A 19,847-nucleotide genomic window follows, 5' to 3' on the forward strand; every position below is an offset into this window, starting at 1 on the left:
TTTGAATCTGGAAAGTTTATTCAATGTGGTTCTAATATTTGTTAAATCAGATAACTTGCATTAATATAATTTCTGAGAACAAACAAAATGACATCTAAATTGAAAAAATATTTGCACAAACAAATTGTACTGAGTGACGTAATTCTGCACATACGACTCAAATGATGATGTTGTACAGTTTCGTTCAAGAACCATTCAGAGACAATTTAAAAAGAATTTAAATAATTTTGAAGTGTGTTGTAACTGACGTAGGTGACGAAGTCTGCACATGGTCGTATGTCAAAAGAAAATCATTTATACAAAACTTGCGTCGTTACACTACACCGTGGTGACCTTATAAACAGGAACTGTGTGCAACTAAGACACACAGGTACGAAACAAAACATCAGGAGTCCTTCGGAAGTCAACGCGAGTTTTCGTGGAGTCTTCACCAGCCAGCGGCGACTTCGCGGGTGTGGGCAGCTGATGGAGGGCAGTCAAGCAGTACGGTCACGCAGTTATTCTACGAGAAGGCGCATCTGTTGGGCAGCAGCTGGATGCTGCAAACCCCGACAACCTTTTTCTCCCTAAACTAACAGGCCCAGTGCGTCAGCTGGGGGGGGGGGGGGGGCGTACCTCTGGCTGGTATTAGAGGTGTTGCTGAGGGCTTCGCCTGTCAGCGGTGGACCGGGTGTGTTTGCAGCCAGTGACGTCTCCGGTGTTCGACTCGGCGTCCTGCCGGTTGCGGAAACGGAGTCGCAGCATCTCAGTGGCTGCATCGACGGCTGTTACTTCTGCAGCCCATAGCAGCACACTGATCACCGAGAACTACAAATTACAATATTAGTGTCCAGTGAGTCTGTTTTAAGTTGGAAGTGGAGTGTTGTACATAGGGAGTGTGCTTTAATAGGATTGTTGATTACAAGTCTGTGTGTGTAACTAGTTAATATCTTACAACAATGTCGGGAAGTGAAATGTCAGACGAAGAGCAATCTGTGTCCGACAGAAGCATGAGATCCCATTTTAGGGCAATCGCTAAATTAAAACAATCTAATGGGGATTTTTTAGCTGAATTAAAACAGTCTGCTGCTAGATTGAAAGAGGAACTAAAACAGGAATTAAAACAGTCTAACGAAAAATCTATTGCTAGATTAAAACAGGAATTAAAACAATCTAATGAAGAATCTACTGCTAGATTGAAAGAGGAATTAAAACAGTCTAATGCTAGATTAAAAGGGGAGCTAACAAAATCTACAGACATGTTACAGGAACATCTTAATGAAACCAGTCGAGAATTAAGCGATAAAATAGAGGCTTCTAAAGTTGAAATGCAGGAAAAACTAGTAGGACTTAGTAATAAGATTGCTGATAATTGTAAAAGGTTAGAAGAACATATCCAGGAATCGCGTGAGGAAAAAGCTCGCATGCGAAATGATATTACTGACTTAACCAAGAGATTAGATAACGTCAATGTCTTAGTTGTAAATGAAATGGAGAAAAATAACGATAAGTTACGAGATGAATTTTCTATGCAAACAGAAACTGTTCGTAGAGAATTATTAGAATCTATTAAAGAGGTTTCTACCCAACCTGCAGAGATTTCTTCAATAGATAATGTAGAATTAGAGATATTAACTCATCGAGTAGAAAAATATCATACCGAAATAGAAAACATGAAATTTTTAATTACTGAAATATGCAGTAACCTTGAGACGGGTAGCATTCACTTCACGCTAGGTGAGGAGAGCCCTACGTCAACGTGACGTAGGCACGCGTCATCATGAGTTTCACGAGTTGTCCTACCGACTGTTGTGTGCATTTTGTATACTTTGACTGTTGTGTGCGTCTTGAATCTGCACTGTTCATTGTTCTTAGTTGATTTACAACATGAAGGCAATAATAAATGGAACTAGTTGGTTTAATATTTCCAGCAACATTCGGAATTACTTCGAACTTCCGTTTCTCAGTTTAATGTTTCTGCCCACATAAATTATGTACAATTCATTGGCTTTTATAAAAATACGAAACACTTTAATTTCTCCCTATTTCACGTTTTTATCCACATGATTTATGCACGATTAATCGGACTACAATATGCCTAGGCACTTTCGTTACGGTTATGATTCCTTCATTCAGATATTCGTTATGTTCATGAAACACACAATAACATCCCACATTCTTTGGAGTGCAGCTTAATAATTATTTCATGTTTCTATCCACAGGATTTAGACACGATTCATCGGATTTTTTTTTTTTTTTTTTTAAATGGGGTAGCATTTATTTCAGGCTAGAAAAAAAAAGACACTTTCGTTATGGTTATGAGCCCTTCATTCAGATATTCGTTATGTTCATGAAACACACAATAACATCCCACATTCTTTGGATTGCAGCTTAATAATTAATTGTTTCACGTTTCTATCCACACGATTTATGCAAGGTTCATAGGTTTTTTTTTTAATTGACTAAAAGCTTTTTTACTTTCGTTATGGTTCCTTCATTCAGACATTCATTATGTTCCTGAAACACAAAATACCATCCCAAATTGTTCGGATTACAGCTTAATAATTAATTCAACTGGGATGGGCGTAACAGATAACTCTTGTCACTTCGTTTGTATACATGTATTTACATTTAGCTTTGACGTTATCGGTACAATCGCAAAGATCGATTTACGCACTCATGTAGTCGATTTACGTTATTTACGTCACGATGACGTAGTGTTACGTCACTATGACGTACGGTTCTCCTCACAACATTCACAAAGGTACAGAGCGTTCACATCGTGAACACAGTGAAGAATCGATATTAGCTAACCGCGCATCCGATACAGAAATGCGAATACAGGAAATTACTAAATGGTTATCGGAATTAGATAATAATGAAAACATTTCAGGTAGTAGAAGTAATAACGTAATTAGAGACAACAGTCGCATCGTGTTTGCCAGCTCGGACGACAACAACACAAATAAAGAAATCACGGCAAGCCAATCCGATGCAACTCCATCTCTGCAATCTAAACAAAATCCAACTATGTCTCTCCCAGAATGTTGGGATGATATAACGAAAAATTCCAATGTAGCAAGTCGATTTCCTGTATTCAAACCAGGAGGCGAACTTCACCCTATAATCTTTATAAAAGCTTTTGAAGCTTCATTATCTCCTAAATGGAGTAATGAAAAATTGATTCAATTTGTAATAGGACATTTAGAAGCAGAAGCTGCGGAATGGGCAGTACTGCATAGAACTGAATTTAGGGACTGGGATGATTTTGTTAAGCAGTTTAAACAAAATTATTGGTCAGGAGGAAAACAACAACACTTAACTTTAGAGTTGTTACACCCTCCTCCATATTCTAAACGGTGGGGAGGTTATAGGAATTATTTCGAATGGCATTTAAACTGTGCTAAATTAATTGAAGAACCAATTATTGAAAGTCATCTAATACGAGTCCTAATTAGTAGGTTACCGTATTATGTAAAGGAAAGAATGATAGAAAGGGAATGGTCACAACCTTGTGAATTATTAGGATATTTAGAACAGTTAGATATACTTAATAGAGAACGGGAAGACGATAAATTTAGATTTGGTAGAAATGATAATCCTCGAAATAATAATAATTCAGAACCACGAAAATTTAACAACAATCATAGCCGGTTTTGTTATATCAAACGGCAATCTAAAGATAAAGAGAGCCAACAAAATCGTGGTAATAACTCTAAAATGGGAAAATTACACAATAACGATAATGAGATAAATCATCCTCAAGTAATTAATGTAGGTCAAGTTGTAGGTGACGTTATCATAGAAAGTTCGGAAAACTAGTAAAGTCCTTTAGTACGGGTCAACTAAAGGGAACTGTTGGTCAAGATTATACAAGACCCAATTGCAATTTATCATTAAGCTGCCAAAAGGAAGGTGATTGGCAACAAGATTTACTTCAGGGAGACAATCAGATAAGGGAGAATATAACTTATAAACCCGTTATTAAAGGTTATATTAAAGATACCGAAGAAAATATTATAATTGATTCGGGTAACGAAGTAAGTATTTTATCTAAAGAATTATTTCAGCTTAAAAGAAAATATTGGAATTTCCCAACCTTACCTGTAACTGGGGTGAAAATTATAGGAGTTACTGGTAAAAGAAGTCAAAATATTACTGAGGAAGTTTATTTAACTTTTGAAATAGCTAAACAATTAATTGCTCACTCTGTACTTGTCGTAGCCAACTTAAATGTGGCCATAATTTTAGGTATAGATTGGCTGTGTAAATATAAAGCTATATTAGATTTTAAAGACTCTTCCTTAACCATCCATAAGGAGGCATGTGCTTTTAAAGTGAGGTTTTCTGATAATCGAGTACCTGAAAATCGCTACGAATCCTTACAGATTAAGTACACACAGACCATAAACCTATTAACAGATTTTAGTGATCTTGAATATGAAGTATACCAATGTGAGGCTAGTAATAGTATCAAAACCGAAGTGAAAGAAAAATGTTATTCTACGAATTGTCTATCCGAACAAGAAAAGGAAGAGTTGGAATCTTTATTGTTAGAATTTAGAGCTGTCTTCTCAGATGAACCGGGGAGAATCAAAGATTACGTTTGTAAACTTAAGATTAAAGATCAAAAACCATTCTTTAAGAAACCTTATCCTATTCCAGTACAATTCAAAGAACCGGCTAGTAGAGAAATAAGTAAGATGCTAGAACAAAATATTATCGAACAATCATGTAGTGCTTTTAATAGTCCTTTGTGGGTAGTTAAGAAAGCTACTGGTGGGGTACGACTGGTTCTGGATGCTCATGAATTAAACAAAATTATAGAGATGGAAAGAGACAGATCTATTCCCATGGAGGACGTACTTCTTAAGATTGCGGGTTCTCGTTATATGAGTACAATGGATTTAACTGCTGGCTACCATCAAGTAATATTACACCCCAATTCACGGCATTATACGGCTTTTCTTTTTGAAGGTAGATCATATCAGTTCCAAGTTTTACCTTTTGGACTTAATATATCAGTGTCAACTTTCATTAGGGCATTAGATTCTGCTTTGGGTCAGCAATTATTACAAAAGATTATTTCATATGTAGATGATATTTTGGTAGCCACTAAAACATGGGAAGAACACGTAACGATATTACGGGAATTGTTTGACCGTTTAATTGACAGAGGAATTACGTTAAAATTATCTAAGTCTTACTTCGGAAAGGAGGAAGTGAGATTTTTGGGGCATATAGTGGACAGTAAAGGTATTAGGCCAGACCCAGCACGTATTGAAGCTATTGCTCGATGCCCGAGTTCTAGAAATCGGAAACAACTGAAATCAATCTTAGGAATGGTAGGGTTTCTGAGAAGATTTCTTCCAGGGCAGGATATTGTTAATCCTAAATTACTGGATTTATTGAAAGAGAAATCAGTATGGCTCTGGGGAAAAGAGGAAGAGGAAGTTTTTAATAAGATAAAAGGAGTGTTAACAGAAGCCAAAATGTTATACCATCCAGATTTAAATCAGGACTTTTGTATGTGTACAGATGCCTCTGATTATGGTGTGTCTTGCGTAATATTCCAAGGTGATCTGACCACTGAAAAGGGTTTATATCAGCCTATTGGATTCGCTAGTAGAACTTTAAATAAACATGAAAGAAATTATTTTGTAACCGAGAAGGAAGCTCTCGCAGTGGTATGGGGTTTTCAAAGATTTAGAGGATTATTAATTGGGAGAAAAACAATTGTATATACTGATCATCAGGCTTTAACCTTTTTGAACAATTGTCGGTTACTTCACTGTAGATTATTACGTTGGGTATTATGCTTGCAAGAATTTCAGTACGAAATTAGGTATGTAAAAGGATCTCAAAATGTAGTTTCGGATGCTTTGTCGAGACTTCCAGTAGGAATGGAGAATATTAACATTGCGGAAGAACCAGGAACAAATTACCATGTTTATTTCCTTTTAACTCAGGAGAACGAACGTAAGGTTAAACAGATAGTAACTGCTATTAGATGCAATCAAAGAAATGACAATCAATATAGGGACCTTATACAAAATCTTAATAATGGGGACAGAACAGTTAACACATGGGGTGTGTGGTTATATTTCAACAACTTGTTGTATTGGAAAGCACAGAGGGAACACCAGAGATGGAAAATCTGCATTCCGAAAACTGTTGTGTACGAGTTAATTACTTATATTCATGAAGGTTACAGGCATTTTGGAATTCATAAATGTATTAAACATCTAATGGAGTATTAGTATTTCAAAAATATGTCCTGTATTGTGAGAAGTATTATTAGGGCTTGTGAAACCTGTCAAAAGGTTAAAGTTAATAACAAATCTAAGCGTTATAAATTATATGCTGTAATTCCTCGAGGTCTGTGGGATCTACTGTCATTAGATTTTTTCGGCCCTCTGCCTCGTAGTTCAGGAGGATTTACTTACGTGTTCAATGTAATGGAATGTTGGTCCAAACATGTGAAGCTATATACTTTGAAACGAGAGAATACCGCAAGCGTTATACGCTGTCTTACCCGAAATTACTTTGTTAACTGGGGCGTTCCTAAACGACTTATGTCTGACAATGGTATTGCCTTTATTAGTCAAAAGTTTCAAGATATGATAAAACAATATGGAATCAAACATATCTTAATTTCTTAATATCACCCTCAAAGTAATTTAGTAGAAAGAGTCATGAAAGAATTAGGACGATTATGTAGAACTTATTGTGCACATAAACATACTCGGTGGGCCAAACTAATGCCTGAATTCGAAAAGATATTAAATGAATTGCCTCATCTAACGACGGGATTATCACGTATAGAAATTTTAGGCAAACGAATTATAGGTGAGCCTTTACTAACTGCTCTACCTTGGCCACCAGTAAATGAGATCCAACAATGCATCCCAGACGAAAAAGTTTGCGAACAGATTGTTAAAAATGCTGAACGAAGAATTAAAAATTATAATCAACATGCTATAGAACCCTCATTTCAGGTAGGAGATCTTGTATTAGTACGATCTCTTCCTAAAAGTTCGAAGATCAATAAGGAATGTAGAAAATTCTTCTTTATCTTTGAAGGTCCACATGTTGTACATAAGATTGTACATCCGAAAGCGTTACTTCTTATGGAACCTTCATCAGGTGTAATTAAAGGATTATATAGTGTCGATCAAATTAAACCCTTCATTCCTAAATAAGTTAATATTTAGTATATGTTACATATGGACGAGCGTTCATAGTTTATTCATGTGAAGTTTTTCGTGATAGTTACGTGTTATTTTAAAGAAATGACAGGAAGTTTAAACAAGTGTTCTACAATAATCTACCGGTACTTCAAAAAGGGAAAAGATAACTAAAAGGGGATTTATATGGAAGAAAGTTTTGTTATTAGGTCAGAAGGAATTTGGTATATATTATATTTACTCGGATAGTAGGAACCAAAGGGGATGGTTAATAATTTTAGGGACCATGGGCGTCCAGAGCTATATGGCTCACGAGAACACAGCAGAGTGCCTTTAATAGAGATTTGTAATAGTGTTAATGTAGAACACACCAAACGGGGCTCTCTCGCTTGTTTCTCCTAAATAAATTGCCATTACCCAACAAAGTGTCCGAAGGTAAAGAAAGCCGTGCCGAGATTCTAAAGAAAGGTTTGTGTGATTTCTTCTTGACCTCAGGTATAAATAAAGCATTAGGGAAAAGAACGATGTAAAGTAAATAGTACTATTAGTTATTGTGAGAAACTTATTAGTAATATAAATTTTTGGAAAGAATAACTCTAGTAAATGAATAAAACAAACTAATCTATCACAATTTGAACGCTCTGTCCTAATGTAACAACGTTAAAGAATGTACTAAATTATTATTTACTAGCAACTATTAAATGAAAAGGAGTAATCTCCATATATTCGGTTGTGAATTACCATAATAGCACAATTAAAAGTAAATGACAAATAGTCACAAGAATATTGTAGTAAAAGGATTAAATCTATCTAAGAGCAAGGACTCTAGATTACGTAAAATGTGAGAAAAATGTATTAACAGTTAAATGTTGTATATAGAAAAAGTTTTATTTTCGGCTAAAACCTGACAAACTGAGCTTGTGGGTGGGGTATGTAGTGGGACGTGAAATTGAAGCATCCTACATCCACCAGTGTCAGCCCAGTTTGCAGGTGAATATAAGTTTAATTTATTGTTTTGTTTATGTATTTTTGTAATATTTGTAATAGATGTGAATTATCTAAAGTTTGTATTTATTTTTTATGTTTCATATACGGAGAGGGCGGCGCAACTAACGGAGACAGCATCTTCGCTGCCGGGACCAGAGAGAAAATTGATGGCCACTATACATCGCGGGTCAACAGCCAAAGAGCGACAGAAGATCCTGAAACCGAGTTGTTGCGTCGTGCTTCTAAAAATTAAATAATTGAGAATTTGTAATGTTTGTACGACGTCATAGAAAGTTTAACCACGATGTAAATGTTCAGTCCTATCTTGTCAAGGCTCAGGTTCACGTCTATATGTAGGAAGATAATAAACTAGTGGATGCTACCAAAGTTTGAATACGTGTTCCGAGAATTTATTTATGAAGAATTATGTTAATGAGTTACTAATTTATTTGACAAGATTATTAATTTTGACAACGTTCATCGCGAGTTTGAATCTGGAAAGTTTATTCAATGTGGTTCTAGTATTTGTTAAATCAGATAACTTGCATTAATATAATTTCTGAGAAGAAACAAAACGACATCTAAATTGAAAAAAAATTTCCACAAACAAATTGTACTGAGTGACGTAATTCTGCGCATACGACTCAAATGATGATGTTTTACAGTTTCGTTCAAGAACCATTCGGAGACAATTTAAAAAGAATTTAAATAATTTTGAAGTATGTTGTAACTGATGTAGGTGATGAAGTCTGCACATGGTCATATGTCAAAAGAAAATCATTTATACAAAACTTGCGTCGCTACACTACAAACGTGAATTCCATCAGCAAAAAGAAGAGTATGCACGGGCAGGTTTACAGAGAGATACTTTGCTTCGCAGATAAGATAGTAAGGTTACAGTGATAACATTTGATTTGATGAAAACTTTGCCTACACCAGTCATCTCAACTGGAGCTGCTATTACAAATGTCAGTTGTGAACACATTGCTTTGGCATCCACAATATGCACAGTGATGATGCATACATGTTTCTGTGGAATGAATCCATTGCATCAAGAGGGGCACAAGAAATTGGTTTTTGTTTGCTGTATTTCATACGCAATTTTGTCAGGACTGAAAAACTAAATGTTGTATCTGTAATTGGAGAAACAACAAATAACGATTGGCGTGAGTTACAAATTTTGTTTATTGCCAACAGTTCCACAATACTAACACAACTTGGTGCTTGATCAAGAGCAGCGACTGGGCTGCAGAGTCCAAGTCCGGTATGCTACACAGTCGTAGCACAATGTAGCGTCGTTCCTGGGTGTGACGTTGACGTAACAAGTAGGCAGCCCGACACGAGACTGCCAGGCGTGGCGGCGTGTGCGGCTATATAGGGCGAGTGGCGGAGGAATATGCCTGCCGTACCCGAGTCCGCTTGTCGTGTCCTGCTACGATTGGCGGCGCGGCTTCACATGACTCTCTCTCGGGAGGACGCCGGCCGAGGTTGCCATGACAGTGCGGAGGCACTCAGTGTGTGAGGCTTGCGCCTGCGCTGTACAGCTGTGCAGAGCTACGCATAAGTGGGGCGTGCCGGCCGTTGGCTGTATGACGTAAAGACCGTGGCCACGCAGCTGCAGGCGCCACGGTGTGGGCATTGACTATACCACACTAAATATGTACTCTGATCAGTGTGGAGGCCAGAATAGAAACATAAAAGTTGTTGTACTGTGACAATACATTTTAAGCAGCTCAGAGTTTTCTGTGAAGGAAATAGACCATAAATTTTTAGTTAGCGGACACTCATACCTGCCCTGTGATCAAGATTTTGGCTTGGTTCAGAAATGAAAAATGTATTTTCCTAATATTTACCTTCCTGGACACTGGAATGATGTGGTAGTGAGAGCCAAAAAAAGAAAATCAATATGAATGCGGAATGTTTCTTTTCAACAAAACAACCCGAAAGAAATATCAAGAATCGAAAAATGTCTTCTGGCGATAGTAAAGTACAATGGTTGAACATACAGTGGCTGCAGCATCCAACAGATTCAAAATATGGTATAAATACTCTAACCAAAGCCAAGAGCCATGGACACATAATTACAGAGGCAAAAAAGAAGGATCTGTTCAGTTTGCTTCCGTATGTACCCCATTTCATCATGATTTCTACAAAAATTTAAAAGTGTCTTCAATTGCTGTAAAAACATTCCCTGTGGATGATTTTGAAATGCAACATGGTGCTTAAAATTATAGAAACCAATGTAAAATATTACATGTAATCCGTACAGCGTATAATAATAATGTATACTATTGTCACATGCAATCTATGATGGACTTTGTGCAATGAACAGCATGAATAATCAGCGTACTAACGGACCTATCATTGAGAATGTTCAACTACAAAAATGAGCAAAAGTGGACTAAGCCACAACAAAACTGCTAATATTCTACTATATAATTAACATTTGTAATGTATCTATGTCAGAATATTGTTCAATAAAACCCCAGTTACATCATATGTATGTTAAAAGGCTGCAATGCATCACAGAAAAACATTCTTTGTGAGTCATTATTATTAGGCCTGTTTCCTCCATACTGACTTCCCCGGGGTTAGTCTACTTGTGCTCTCAGTACCTCATATACCACATTGAAAAATGTTAATCGTACTCAAAAAGATACAACTTTCTACAGTAGACTATGGTCTTCTTAGCATTCAACTTCCTCCTATAAACAAACAAATAAAAAGTTGAAGATTAATGTACCCCACCAACCTCAAATTCTGGACACAACAAAAAATCTACAACTACTAAATCATACCCTCAAGGAATTTTATAGTTTTGAAACCACATTTTCAATTAAAAAATACCGAAGTGTTAACAGCTCTCAACAGAGATAAAAAAATTCCGAGAGAAGCTAGATTTGCCTTCTTCGACACTGTTAACCTGCTCATAAAAGTACCTACGAAACAGACAACTGAAATTATTAGAATAAAACCTTACCAACACAAAAAAACTAAACATACTGGGATTTCAGAGTTGGTCAATCTATCTGAACTTGTACTGTCCCACAAATACTTCTCATTTAATGATAAAAGCTAGCAACATAACGAAGGCTTAGTTATGGGTAACAAAATGTCAAACTCCCTTGTTGACATATTCAACGACGACTTAGAAAATAATTTTTTCGAGGGGAAAAATAAACTTGCTGAAAAAATTGTTTATTACAGGAGATATGTGGATTACACTATACTCCTAACTGATGGCACAAAAGATGAACTTATGAACTTCTTGCATTATTCAGTTCACTTCATAATAAAACAAAGTTCACAACAGAACACAAAAGAAACTAATCCATAAACTTCATAGACTTCACAATTGTTGACGAATAACAAGAACATAGTTTTTACACTTACAGGAAACCATCCTATGCTGATATCGCAATACATGAGTCATCACACCATCCAAATATACATGTCTGCTGGATTTAGATCCATGATGAACAGGGCACACACATTATTCTTAAAATTCACAGCACTAACACAAGAAATAGATACCATCAACACAACAGCAATAAATAATCTGTATTCAGTAAAATCAGTTAACAAACTTTCCAACAAAATACAGGCCAACATCAGTAATAGAAGCACTACAGGAAAAGCAACTGACAAAACAGAAATCTTTACAAGCATTCCCTAAATAGGCACAACATCACAAAAAATTGCTAACTTGTAAAGAGACAGCAATACAAAAATAGCTTTCTCCAGAAACAACAAACTTGGACACCAGCTAAGTGACTCACTTATCGTAAACACTCCTAGAGTTCACGAGCGGTGTGTGGGCGAGCATTATCCTGTTGGAACAACACTGCACCTTCCTGTTGCAAGAAAAGCAAAAGAATGGGTCTAACAACTTTCTGCATGTAACAAGTGCTGGTTAGTGTCCCCTCCAGAAACACCGAAGATGAACGAGAATTGTAGCTTATCGCATCCCCAACCCCCAGACTTGGGCTGGGTACAGTGTGTCATGGACAAATGCACTCCACATGCGAGTCCACATCAGTTCTATGTCATATGCATAAACAACTATCACCTGCATCATCACTGGAGACCACGGCAAGCCGTTCCACCTTCCAAGTGAACCTCAGATAGCACCAATCGAGCTATGGATGTCGACGTTGAGGCACGAGTGGAGGACGGACAAGAGGTGTGTGTGCCCATAGTCCCCCTGCTAGTAACTGGTTTGCAACAGTTCCTGTTGACATGTCTTGGCTCACAAGCCCTCTTATCCATGCTGTGGTAGCTGTAAGATCTGCCACTACTGCCCTTACAATACGATACGATGTTTGCGCTGCACAGACATCCAGAACCTTGTCTATGTGTGTGAGAATCTTCACATGACCACTGAGACCAGCAACATTGTACAACTGACAGCACATCGAAATTCTCTGAAAGGACCATCCCACCACTGAGATGGCCACAGTTTGACCCCTTCAAACTCGTTCAATTGGCTGTAGGGAGCACGAGTGCACCTCCATGGCATTGTTACCTGCTTGCTTCAAATGTTTGCACCCTGCTGAGCAGTCTGCTATGAGTGTACTCTATTAAAGGGCAGACACAGATAACACTGTGGTAGCAATGTCACTACACCGTCTGTGGGCAGACAATGTTGAAACTGTTATCAGTACACCTACTATACCGCAGGTGACACATGCCGTAACTGGATTAAAATCAACACCGTCCTTCCAGGTCTACTACTTTTCCTTTCTGGCAGTGTATGCACATAAATATGTCTACTCATACTGTATTTCAAAATTATGTACCCACTACTGAAAACAGAAAGTGATTTGTCAATGTTGTCTTAGTTCTGTATAGCTGGAATTCACAAGAGCCAGTTTGTAATATACCTAAATAATCTTAACAAGATCAGTATTAACCTAAATTTGAAGAATAGTGTAGAGTGGTCAGGCACCTGAAAATGAGCCCCCTGAGCTCGAAATGCTATGTACATTGAAATAAAATCACGATCTGTGACTGTAGGCGATTTGTCTGTTATTTTATGAAATTAAAAGAGTCACAGAAGCAACACGCAGCAATGAGTAATATTAAACTGAATAAATATGTATATCAATGGTATAAAACAGGGCACATGTCACTGAAGCTGGAGCTAAGGATGTCTTTCAGCGTCTATTTCACATCATATTACGTCCCAATAAACATAGAAATCCTAAATATACGTAATTTACAAATTTTCAATGGAAATTTGTTGCACAGTGTAGTTTGTTTTTGAGGAAAATGGTGTTGCCACTCTTAACATGGCTGCTACTGAACTATCCTTGCATTATTTTCCAGTTCCTGTCCTTACAACGATTTGGTGTTAAACATATGGTTATCTGACTTACCTGCAACAATCATGTTCCAGAATTCTTCCTTCATCAACATTTTGAGCATTTTCTTATGCTGAGTGATCCACTCATTATATAAGAGAGGCTCTATTTCCACAGATTTACTCCTGAGAGTTTTGACAGCAGAGAGGGCCTTCTGATACTGCTGGGGTGAGAATGAACGTTCCACAAGCTTCTCTATTGCACTCTTCATACTGTTGAATGCTGAAATTCATATGCAATAAATCAGTATTAACCATTTCTGTTGCTAACATGACTAATTTTTAAACTATCGAAAAAATAAAAGATATTGTGTTAGAGAATGAAACAAACCTGACATGACTAATAAGAACCAGCTAGTAACAAGATCACAGCAAAATAAGAAAGAGTTTCTCTGAATAGGATGTCACTACTGTAGTCCCCAGTTAACAATACATGTAGCAAACAGTATTATTGAGTATGGACCACCACCGTGTCTGGGGTTATTACACTTTGAGAAAATTTTCAATGAAGTTTTGTCAAAATCTGTACCAACAGACAATGAAGCCACAGATCATCAGGTTACTGGGAAATGAAGAACTGAAAGCTGAACCAGACAAAGTGGTCCCGACATCCTAAAACTGGGAATCCAGTTTTTGATCTGTGCTGGAGATGACAGTCATGTGTGTGTGAGGTGTGCTTGCTTGTGTGAATGAATGTGCGTGTGTGTTCTCTTTCTTTTTCTGATGAAGTCTGTGGCCGAAAGCTTTTTATAAGTGTGTTAATTGTGACTGACTGCAACTTTGTGTGTCATCCAAATGATAAGTAGCAATCTATCTTTTCCTTACAGTCTTGATATTCCAAACTGGAGCTTCCATTGTTTGAATATTATGAAAAGAATACACCACTACTCACCATGTAATGGGAATTTTAAGTAGGAGACAGGCACAACAAAAATACTGCTAAATGTGAGCTTTTGACCAAAAGGACTTCTTGAAAAGTACATAACACACACCCACACTTTGACTCAAGCACAGCTCATACACACACAACCACTGTCTCTGGCCACCGAAGCCAGACTGCGAGCAACTGCGCACGATGGGAGCAGCAATCTCGGTGGTAGGGAAAGGAGGGTGCTGGGGTGGAGCAAGGACAGAGATGGATAGCAGCGTAGGGGTGGGGGAGGGTAAGATGCTGCTTGTAGGAGCTTGCAGGGAAGTGGCGGGGACAGAGTAGGGCAGTGGGTGCAGTTGGGAGGTTAGACGGGTGGAGAGACGGGTTTGGGGTGGTGGGAGTGAAAAGGAGAGAAGTAGCGGTGGGGCAAAAAGACTGGCCACACTGGTGGAATAGGAAGCTGTGTAATGTCACAGTGGGAGCAGGGAAGGAGAGAGTTCTCCTCCTCTAGTTTTCCACCCCTGCCCCTCCACTCGTCTAACCTCCCAACTACACCCAGCTGCCCTACCCTGTACCCACCTCATCCCTGTACACTCCCACAAGCAGCAATTTATCCTCTCCCACCCTCCCCTCCTCCTCCCCACCCACCACCCAGACTGCTTCTCCTGTCACGCACAGTTGCTCACAGTCTGGCCTCAGTGGCTGGAAACAGAGGTCGTGTGTGTATGAGTTGGGCTTGAATGAATGAGTTTGAGTATTGTCTACTTCACAAGAAGTCCTTTTGGTCAAAAGCTCACATGTTTAGCATATATTTCTTTGTTGTGCTTCACTGTGACTCAACATCTACATTGTACCGTGACAAGCAATCTGTTGTTGTTGTGGTCTTCAGTCCTGAGACTGGTTTGATGCAGCTCTCCATGCTACTCTATACTGTGCAAGCTTCTTCATCTCTAAGTACGTACTGCAGTCCACATCCTTCTGAATCTGCTTAGTGTATTCATCTCTTGGTCTCCCTCTACGATTTTTACCTTCCACGCTGCCCTCCAATACTAAATTTGTGATCCCTTGATGCCTCAGAACATGTCCTACCAACCGATCCCTTCTTCTGGTCAAGTTGTGCCACAAACTCCTCTTCTCCCCAATTCTATTCAGTACCTCTTCATTAGTTCTGTGATCTACCCATCTAATCTTCAGCATTCTTCTGTAGCACCACATTTCGTAAGCTTCTACTCTCTTCTTGTCCAAACTAGTTATCGTCCATGTTTCACTTCCATACATGGCTACACTCCATACATATACTCTCAAAATCGACTTCCTGACATTTAAATCTATACTCGATGTTAACAAATTTTTCTTCTTCTACATTTTATATCCTCTGTATTTCGACCATCATCAGTTATTTTGCTCCCCAAATAGCAAAACTCCTTTACTACCTTAAGTGTCTCATTTCCTAATTTAATTCCCTCAGCTTCACCCGACTTAATTCGACTACATTCCATTATCCTCGTTTTGCTTTTGTTGATGTTCATCTTATACCCTCCTTTCAAGACACTGTCCATTCCGTTCAACTGCTCTTCCAAGTCCTTTGCTGTCTCTGACAGAATTACAATGTCATCGGCGAACCTCAAAGTTTTTATTTCTTTTCCATGGATTTTAATACCTACTCCAAATTTTTCTTTTGTTTCCTTTACTGCTTGCTCAATATACAGATTGAATAACATCGGGGAGAGGCTACAACCCTGTCTTACTCCCTTCCCAACCACTGCTTCCCTTTCATGTCCCTCGACTCCTATAACTGCCATTTGGTTTCTGTACAAATTGTAAATAGCCTTTCGCTCCCTGTATTTTACCCCTGCCACCTTTAGAATTTGAAAGAGAGTATTCCAGTCAACATTATCAAAAGCTTTCTCTAAGTCTACAAATGCTAGAAACGTAGGTTTGCCTTTTCTTAATCTAGCTTCTAAAATAAGTCGTAGGGTCAGTATTGCCTCACGTGTTCCCATATTTCTACGGAATCCAAACTGATCTTCCCCAAGGTCGGCTTCTGACAGTTTTTCCATTCATCTGTAAAGAATCTATCCTTTTCATAATATTATCAATATACTATATTTTTATCTCTTCTAAGACAATTTCCCTACCTTCTTCCAGATATTCTGATAATCACAGCTTGTAATATAAGCACCAATCAACATATGCGGACAATTAAATAATACTGGAAGATAGAGAATGCTGAACAGCTTAAACTGGAATGGACACAATAGAATACACCTCAAACAAAAGGCTTCTAATTTACAAATAGAGTGAAAAATTTGATCGAACTTCATATATCTGCAATGCACCACAGAGTGGTCAACCAGAAAGTGTTATCACCTTTGAAAATGAAATGGTTGTTATGTACTAGGAATTCATATGAAGCCCAAAGAAATAAAAAAGCAGAGCCTGTGTCAAGTTGCACATTTCCTGTAGATTCTTGGGTAACCTAATGCAACATTTACGTTTGCAAGTGTCTCAATCAAGATTACTTCACAAAAAACTACGGAATGATACAAAACACCATTTAAAACTCTGCAAGATTCTTTTGAATGAAGAAATGCAACATGATGGCATAATTCAAAAAATGTGTTTGCCTGATGAAGCAAATTTTAAGCTGTCAGGTGCCGTTAACAGGCATGATTGTATGTACTACATCACAGGAAACTGCTATGCTATAATTGATGAAACAATTTAATCAACCTGAGGTTGCAGTAGTTTGGGCACGCCTTTCATGTCAAGGGACCATTGTCCCCCCCCCCCCCCCTCCTTTCACACAACAGTTACCCACAGTGCCTATCTCAATGTGATGTTGCATACTGCAATTATACAGTTAAGTCTACAGCAGGGTAATAAAGAGTTCTACTTTCACCAAGCTGGAGCTCCTCTTCATTACACTTAACCCTGCTTGGGTTTCTTGACAACAAGTTACCTAATAAGTGGACAGGCCAACTGTATCACCAGACCTTTCTTTTGAGATGTTATCACACATACAGTCTTTGCAAGAAAACCATGTACTGTTGATGACGTGTCAATTCATAAGAGAACATGCCAAGACATGGAACACTGTAGACCTCCAGTGCCAAAGTGTGCTTGAGTGTACAACAGGAATGTTTAAACCCTGAACACGCAATTTGAGCACATAAGACAATGGGCACTTAAGATGTTGAACTTATTGTGACTTCAAATATCTAATTTCTGCAATTTTCTATAATAAACTGTTTATTCTCATTTCATTACCAACCTATTTTCTATACTTAATAATAATAATATTTACTGTATACCTACTTATGCATCACCCTGTATTGTAAAACCTTGAAAATATTTCCTGAACAAGCAAAGTGGGAGCTCTACAGTTCGACTTACACTCCTACTGATGGCACTATCTGGTCAAAAGTATTTGGACATCCCTATGTATGAGGATAATCCCAAAAATAAGGTCTCTTATATTTTTATAAGTACATAGATCTGTTTATTTCTACAGTGATTTACATCAGTTTACAGCGCAAACATTTAGCTATTTTTCGACATAATCAACATTTCTGTCGATGCATTTTTGTAGACGCTGTGGCAGATTTTGTATGCTCATGTAATACCAGCTCACTACCATGCTGTTCAGAAAGTTATGAACCTCTTCTTTCAGCTCATTGTTGGAGCTGAATTGCCTTCCGTAAAGGTGTAAAGTGGTTTGCCCAGGTTTCGTCACCCATGACAACTCAGTCCAGAAAGTTGTCCTGTTCGGCTGCAAGGCGGTGAAGAAATGCGCGGGAAGCATCAAGTCGTTGCCGAATGTGGTCCTCAGTCAGCATGCGTGACACCCACCCTTGCGCACACTTTCCGGTAGTTCAATGTTTCCATTAAAGTTCTGTGAGCGGTGCTTCGGGAAACCTCAGGATGCAACATGCAGAGATCATCCAGGATTATCCGCCGATCTTCACGCAAGCTTTGCTCAACCTTCAACACTGTCTCCTCAGAAACTGACGGTCTCCCGCTCCTCTGTTTGTCGTGAATTTCGGTCCGACCAGCTGCAAACTCTCTACACCACTTACGAACATTTTGGACATCCATCCACTTCCGTCAATTGGCGATGGATTTCAATTGGTGCAGTGCCCTTTGCGTTCAAAAACTGAACAACTGTGCGCAATTTGCACTTGGCGATAACATCCAACGGGAGCTCCATTCTCAACGGCTGCCAAGTCAAGACTGAGCACCTCAGCGCGGCGTCTGCATGACACACAGCGCGTGAAGCACTCTTCATAACAATGTGACCAACTGCCACACAAATAGAGTTCTGTACTTATAAAAAATAGGAGACCTTACTTTTGGGATTACCGTATTTACTCGAATCTAAGCCGCACTTTTTTTCCGGTTTTTGTAATCCAAAAAACCGCCTGCAGCTTAGAATCGAGTGCAAAGCAAGCGGAAGTTCTGAAAAATGTTGATAGGTGCCGCCACAACTAACTTCTGCCGTCGAATATATGTAGCACTACACAGGCATCCTTTGTAGGCACAAAGATAAATACTGGCGCCGAAACCTCTGCGTCAGTAAAAAAAAAAAAAAAGGATACGAGCATTTTTCTCCGCCCAAGTTTCGACCACTGCATTTTCATACATTATCCAACGAAGTAAATACAAATTCCGTATTGTTCATCTTCGAATTTCAATGTACTACGAAAATCCGACTGGTAATACTGGGATTTTTGTCAATATGGCCAACTCTACGTTCTGAATTTTTTCCTACCTGTGGGAAGAGATGGTTGCTAATAGGAACCTGATGAAATGTGAATCACATGCAGTATTCTCTTCACCACAAGAATAATACGAATATAAACATTTTGCCATGTATTCTTTCGTGTTTGCTTCTATCTCCTTTAAATCCTGTCTGCCAAATAAACTACGAAACCAGAGTGAGACAACAGCAAACGCGGAAGAATATACGTATTGTGTCATGTTTATATTCGTATTACTCTTATGCCTAATAGTGATACAGTCAGAAATGAAGCACGGCAACTGACTAGATTTTTAAATCTAAGATGACTAATTTCTGTGCAGAATTTGATGTACTAAAGAAGCGGCCGCAAAGATTTTCAAACGGAGAAAAATTTTCGCCAAACTCTCGTTTAGAACATGTTATATCATACAAGGTCTATTATTTGGTTCTTGTTGATCATTATCAAAGAAAGCAGCAGTGTAAGTAACAACAAATAGTCTCTTGCCATTGTTTCGCTAATGTGACGATTCCTCTCTTTTTTTAATTGTAGGCGGCGGTAGCGCTAACAAAAGCAAGCCATGCCGCGAGCAGCGACAGGCCGTAAACACGCACTATCAGAATGCGACAAACAATGCATGACACAGTATAGTAATGCATTTTCAGCTTAGAGTGACTGACGTAAACACCTGTAACATTGAAAACGGCACTTATCAGATCAAA

The 19,847-nt window shown here is 38.3% G+C and overlaps 1 protein-coding gene across 1 annotated transcript in view; it reads right to left on the reverse strand.

The window, feature by feature from the left end:
• The window catches only part of LOC126106656 (X-ray repair cross-complementing protein 5-like), a 180,745-nt gene that overhangs the window by 18,553 nt on the left and 142,345 nt on the right, over positions 1-19,847 (reverse strand). The window contains exon 13 of the mRNA XM_049913018.1: positions 13,532-13,738. Coding sequence (XP_049768975.1) covers positions 13,532-13,738 — 207 coding nt within the window. The remainder of the gene's footprint in view (positions 1-13,531; positions 13,739-19,847) is intronic.

The sequence above is a fragment of the Schistocerca cancellata genome, chromosome 10 (assembly GCF_023864275.1).
Source record: "Schistocerca cancellata isolate TAMUIC-IGC-003103 chromosome 10, iqSchCanc2.1, whole genome shotgun sequence".
Lineage (NCBI taxonomy): Eukaryota > Metazoa > Arthropoda > Insecta > Orthoptera > Acrididae > Schistocerca > Schistocerca cancellata.